Below are 6,733 nucleotides of genomic sequence, written 5' to 3'. Positions count from 1 at the left end.
GGAGCGTTGTCCTGTTGAAACACCTCCCTCTGGCGGTCAATGATTGGAAGAAGGTGAGGTTGAAGAAATTGATTTATGTAGCGATTTGCTGTCAAATTTCTCTGAACCACAACCAAGTCAGATCTTGTGGTGTAGGATATGGCCATCACACAATGACACTACCGCCACCGAAATTGTCGAATTCCCGTACACAATGTGGGTCATAACGCTCATTTCGACGACGATAAACACGTTGTCTTCCAATTCGCCGGTGAAGAAGAAATCCTGATTCATCGCTAAACCACACTCGTCTCCAGTTTCTCAAATTCCAAGGCTGTAAGGGGTGGCAAGCGTCGCTGTCGATGGATCTGTTGCAAAACAAGGACGATAACTGGTCTTCTGGGTCTAATTCAAGCCTCGCGAAGATGGTTCCTGGCAGCCTGGTCCGATATCCTCCTCAAACCAGGGATGCGTTCTGCAGTCTCCGTAGCTGTGGCATTGCGAGGACGTAGGTTAAACAGTCGAATGTAGCGATCCTGTGCAGGGGTGGTAACTCTTTGTAGGCCGGTTCTCGGACGGTCTGCAGTGGAATTGAACTGTGTGTATCGGTCACAAAGGCGGCAAATGGTGCTGTGGTGGACGTTGAAGTGGCGTGCAACATAAGACTGCGATTCCCCTCATTGGATACGTCCTATGGCGATGTTCCGATCGGCAGCGCTGAGTCTCGGCATTTTCGAACTTGAAAAATGTTGACAATTGAATGACAAATTATTGGCTTATGCTTGCCGTTTTATAGCAGCTACCACGATGCCGTTTAAGACATTGCAAATAGACTATTGCTGCGTTTTGTTGCATCGTTTGTCGAATATCAGACCACCAACATTTTCCAATAACATATATCGAATTTATATATTAGATTTTTTGTGTAGTCATGTTCAATGAACTACACACTACCTGTGCGTTTCTTTTTTTGAAGAATGTATGTTACCAAAGAGAGCAATTCAAGTTGTCCCAATGTGTTTTCAATCGTACGAAGCAGTTGAATAGACTTAGCATTTGTTACTCCTGGGAGTGTAACACACATATCAAATACATAAAGACTTTTTTGAAGAGTGTAAGGGACGTTAAGCCGTTTTTTCATGCCAGCTGATATTGTAGCTCCAAACAGTTGCATCGATGATAGGATAGGTTCTTACATATTTATCACCCACGTGGTGAAGATACAGATACTAAATCCGTACGTCACACGTGTGTCGTACAAGGTAGACCTTGTTTTATTCGTTTGATTGGATAACCGTGACCTCTGACCACCGGGACTACTTTTTTTTTCATTCATGAAAAATCGCGAGACGTCATTCATTTTGCAACTAAAGGCAGAACTGAGGCAATCTCTTGTGAGCGAGGGATATTAACAACCACTTTATCAAACCAAACAAGATTGTCACACGCATCAAATTCGGTTTGCATCCTACATAAGTTATGCATTGAGCTTCAACAGACATTATATAATCGAGCTATATCCATTTACAATGTACGACTACCGTTCAATAGATCGAGGGTCCCAATGAAGGTGACGCACCCGACAACTTTCGCAACTTCCAATTTGATTCAACGTAAAAGGATAAGCGTGGTGAAATGAAGTCAATTTAATCTATCTGGACAGATATCGTGACTTACTTGGGATGTTCCGGTTGTGCCATCAGTGTCCTCTTCGAAGCGTATTTTGTGGCACAGTTTCGGGAGTTGTTTGTTCACGACTGCACAACCAGATCACTCAAAGTGAACATTTCCGATACAAATCATTCGAAAACTCAGTAGAAGTGTGCCTGATTTCTGATTATGTGGCCAAAAATATCCCAAAGGTGAACAATAACATTCCATATCTCCTAACATACTGCACATGTAGCCAATTATACAAAATATGGCATACTGCACATATAGCCAGTTACACAAAATATAACATACTGAACATACAGCTAATTGCACACAAGATAGCATAATGCAAACTTATACAATATATTGCGCAGTGCACATACAATTAAATTAAACATAATATGGCATACTGCACATATAACTAAATTATACAAAATATGGCACATTTAGCCAGTTACGCATCAATCTGGGATACGATGACATGCATCAACCAAGTCAACGAACCTGACCACCCGATCCTGTTAGTCGCCTCTTGACAAGTATGGATTGCTGAATTCTAATCCCGATCTTGATATTGCTAGTAGTTGTATCGAGGAGAGCAATTTCTGATTTCAGGCGAAAGTGATAAAACACCCAATGTACTTCCTGATGTCTCCCTTTTCTTATGGGATTTTGAAGGCTTCGCTGTATACTGTGCTCTACACGGTCGTTCTGACATGATGTTAAGGGAAATACATGGTCAGGGAAAATGTTATTATTATTGAAAGGTTTATGTGATTTAACTTGTTGGATCTTTTTGTCTCGGTTCAATAATCGGGCACTGGGAAAGGGAGTAGGTTATATCATGGAGGATACAGAATAGGAAGGAGAAGGAAAAGGAGAAGAAGAAGGAGGAGGAGAGTGAGTGAGTGAATGAGGATGGTTTTACGCCGCTTTTAGCACTATTCAAGCAATATCACGCCCCAGGAGGAGGAGAAGAAGAAAAGGAGGAGAAGAAGAAGAAGGAGGAGAAGAGGAAGAAGGAGGAGGAGAAGTGGAAGAAAAAAGAGGAAAGGAGGAGGAGAAAGGTAAGAAGACAGAGGAGAAGGAGAAGAACGGGGAGAAGAAGGAGGAGGGGAGAAGAAGGAGGGGGAGGAGAAGTAGGAGGAGGGAGAAGAAGCAGAAGGAGAAGAAGGTGGAGGAGAAGGAGAAGGAAGAGGAGGAGAAGAGAAGGTGGAGGAGGAGAATAAGAAGGAGGAGAAGCAGAAGAAGGAAGAGGAGGAGAATACGAAGGAGGAGGAGTGGGGAAGAATAGGAGGAGGAGGAGAGAAAAAGGAGGAGGAGAAGGAGGAAGAGAAGAAGAAGGAAGCAGAAGAAGGGGGAGGAGGAGGAGGAGGAAAGGCGAATGAGGAGAAGAAGAAGGAGGAGGAGAAGAAGAAGAAGAAGAGAAAGAAGAAGAGGATTAGTGCATTTAAGTGTCACATATTGCTGAACACAGTAAAACAAAGCTGGATGCCATAAATACGTGCATGATTCGGCCTTCAAGTCTGTGAGACATTAGATTCATTAAAACTCAAATTCAATATAAAGTATATGTTATACATAAGAGTACCCATAACACAAACCTGTAGCATACCATTCTGTCCGCACAGCAAACTGTGTAACGTCTGTACATAATATACCGGTCTGCGCACACAGCCAACTATATAAGCATTTATTTGAACACAAAATAGCATACATCACACATCTGAACCTTGTATAGCATACAGCTCATAGTTGTACATATAATAGGACATTGCACAAAGCCAATTATACAAGCCCGTTATACACAATAGAGTACACTGCACGCACAAAGTTACCAGATAGTCATTTACTTGATAAATAGATACAGAAGATAGTTGGTATTTTTGGAGGGAAAGAGTTGTATTCTTTCTGCGTCAAAACATGGTAACACAGTCGCGGCTAGGTTAGTGGTAGAGGTTTGCACTGCAATTGTACACAGAACAACAAAGATAAACCAGATACTATACACAGACACACATGGATGAATCACGATTGTACATAGAAAAACATTGATAAACCAGCAATTGTACACAGAACAACATGGATGAACCAGCAATTGTACACGGAACAACAAAGATGAACCAGCAATTCTACACAGGACAACATGGATGAACCAGCAATTCTACACAGGACAACATGGATGAACCAGCAATTGTACACAGAACAACATAGATGAACCAGCAATTCTACACGGAACAACATTGATGAACCAGCAATTCTACACAGGACAACATGGATGAACCTGCAATTCTACACAGGACAACATTGATGAACCAGCAATTGTACACAGAACAACATTGATGAACCAGCAATCGTACACAGAACAACAAAGATAAACCAGATACTATACACAGACACACATGGATGAATCACGATTGTACATAGAAAAAACATAGATGAACCAGCAATTGTACACAGACAAACATTGATGAACCAGCAATTGTACATAGGAAAACATAGATGAACCAGCAATTGTACATGGAACAACATGGATGAACCAGCAATTGTACACAGAACAACATAGATGAACCAGCAATTGTACACGGACCAACATTGATGTACCATCAATTCTACACAGGACAACATGAATGAACCATCAATTTTTACACAGGACAACATTGATGAACCAGCAATTGTACACAGGACAACATGGATGAACCAGCAATTCTACACAGGACAACATGGATGAACCAGCAATTCTACACAGGACAACATTGATGAACCAGCATTTGTACACAGAACAACATTGATGAACCAGCAATTCTACACAGGACAACATGGATGAACCAGCAATTCTACACAGGACAACATAGATGAATCAGCAATTGTACACAGAACAACAAAGATGAAACAGCAATCGTACACAGAACAACATTGATGAACCAGCAATTGTACATAGAACAACATAGATGAACCAGCAATTGTACACAGAACAACACTGACAGACAGACAGGCAGTTTATTCAGTTAGAAGGCCATAGGCCCATAATACAGACAATGGATGATTGCATGAACTACGCATGCCAAGGAAGTAGTCGATTTAAGTTTCTCTTAGCCGTTGGGCTTTATATAGATATAAACATGCGTTATATGCAACATCAAAGTTTTCTGATGAAATAATTTCAGTAAAAGATGTTACAGTTTGAAACTTTATATACTGTTTAAGATTCATTTCTTAGGGCTGAATAACGCTCACATACATGAAATTCATCTTCAATAAAGGATATACCATTTTCTATACAATATCTACATAATCGTTCAGTGTATGGGACATTTGTGTATCCCTTCAAGTCAACTGCAAGTTTAAACTTGCTACATCTGACACGAGTCATACATATTCTCAGACTGGTATGGGGAGTGTAAGATATATTTCTACATTTAACAGGGATTTAAAATGTTTATAATAAAAGGTATCAGATATACTATTGATAGAACTACACCATGATTGTTGAAGGTTACCAAATAATCTTTGCTTAAAAAGATGAATAAATATTTTCACATTGCCAACATCTTGCGTTAACCATACATATCCAAAATCTAATTAAACAAGATGTTTTTAACGTGAGTAACCCATGTGGTGCGACCAGAATGGTCCAGTGATTTCAGCATTAAATAGCACAGAGGCAGTCTGTGAAGAGCAACATTGATGGTCCAGCAATTGTACACAGACACAATGATGGTCCAGTAATTGTACACAGAACAACATAGACGAACCAGCAATTGTACACAGAACAACATTGATTGTCCAGCAATTGTACACAGAACAACATTGATTGTCCAGCAATTGTACACAGAACAACATTGATGAACAGAACATTATAGACGAACCAGCAATTGTACACAGAACAACAATGATGAACCAACAATTGTACACAGAACAACATTGATGAACCAGCAATTGTACACAGAACAACATTGATGAACCAGCAATTGTACACAGAACAACATTGATGAACAGAACATTATAGACGAACCAGCAATTGTACACAGAACAACATTGATGAACCAACAATTGTACACAGAACAACATTGATTGTCCAGCAGTTGTAAACAGACACACATTGATGAACCAGCAATTGTACACAGACACAATGATGGTCCAGCAATTGTACACAGAACAACATAGACGAACCAGCAATTGTACACAGAACAACATAGACGAACCAGCAATTGTACACAGAACAACATAGACGAACCAGCAATTGTACACAGAACAACATTGATGAACTAGCAATTGTACACAGAACAACATTGATGAACCAGCAATTGTACACAGAACAACATTGATTGTCGAGCAATTGTACACTGACACACATTGATGAACAGAACATTATAGATGAAACAGCAATTGTACACAGACATGCATACTAGTAGATGAACCAGCACTGTACACAAAACAACATTGATGAACCAGTATTTATTTAGCTGACTTTGTCAATGTCAGGGTCTGACTGATTTGTAGGGTTGGTCGGTGATGGGAAACAAGAAGCTTGCCGCCTACAATAATGAAGCTAAAGGCCATTATAACTGAAGAGCTGGAATCATGTCATACCCGGTAAGTTCACTCTCATTTGGAGGTAATGAACAAAATATATATTTATTTTATAAGTGACTTGATGCGATAAAGGATTTCCTCATGGGTTTACACGGCCCTAAACGTACTCACACACCCACCATACAGTGTATGAAAGGATTTAGTTGATTTCGTGTCATTTTAACCCCAAAGCGTTGATCGCTGCTCGTGCTATCAACCACTGGTTCCCTGTTCGGGACTGGTATGTCCACTCCGCTGTGATATGCACTGAATAATGTCTGGCACAACATTCAGGCACTCACTCAGTAGCGGAGGAGCTCTGAATATTTGTGTGAACTGATGTTAAAATATATTTAAGCACTTACTTATGGGAGTTGTATGCGTTAAGTTATTGAGGCCATACAGAGGGACATACAATGTAGCAGATGACCCAGATTGCATGCCTCCAAACGTGACAGGAGCACCCGTGACAACACACGAGGGGAAGACCCCACACTGTATGACACAACATTCAGGGACTTTGTAA

At 40.4% G+C, this 6,733-nt stretch overlaps 1 protein-coding gene across 1 annotated transcript; it reads left to right on the top strand.

Annotated features, from left to right (window-relative positions):
* Positions 1–404: 404 nt before the first annotated feature.
* On the top strand, positions 405–3,132 carry LOC139466900 (nucleolar protein 58-like). Its single transcript, XM_071248626.1, has 3 exons — positions 405–487; positions 2,599–2,806; positions 2,845–3,132. The coding sequence occupies exons 1-3, from the start codon at positions 405–407 to the stop codon at positions 3,130–3,132; spliced, it is 579 nt and encodes a 192-aa protein (XP_071104727.1).
* Positions 3,133–6,733: the final 3,601 nt, after the last annotated feature.

Source organism: Haliotis cracherodii, unplaced genomic scaffold (assembly GCF_022045235.1).
Source record: "Haliotis cracherodii isolate W230 unplaced genomic scaffold, xgHalCrac1.p SCAF_19, whole genome shotgun sequence".
In the NCBI taxonomy this organism is placed as follows: domain Eukaryota; kingdom Metazoa; phylum Mollusca; class Gastropoda; order Lepetellida; family Haliotidae; genus Haliotis; species Haliotis cracherodii.
Note: the sequence above shows the minus strand (reverse complement) of the source record. Positions and strands in the feature narration are given on the sequence as shown.

Coding starts and splice junctions, on each gene's coding strand:
- LOC139466900 (XM_071248626.1), top strand. CDS start 405: ATGGTTCCTGGCAGCCTGGTCCGATATCCTCCTCAAACCAGGGATGCG. Junction 488..2,598: donor AGCTGTGGCATTGCGAGGAC/GTAGGTTAAACA, acceptor ATCACGCCCCAG/GAGGAGGAGAAGAAGAAAAG. Junction 2,807..2,844: donor AGAAGCAGAAGGAGAAGAAG/GTGGAGGAGAAG, acceptor GGAGAAGAGAAG/GTGGAGGAGGAGAATAAGAA.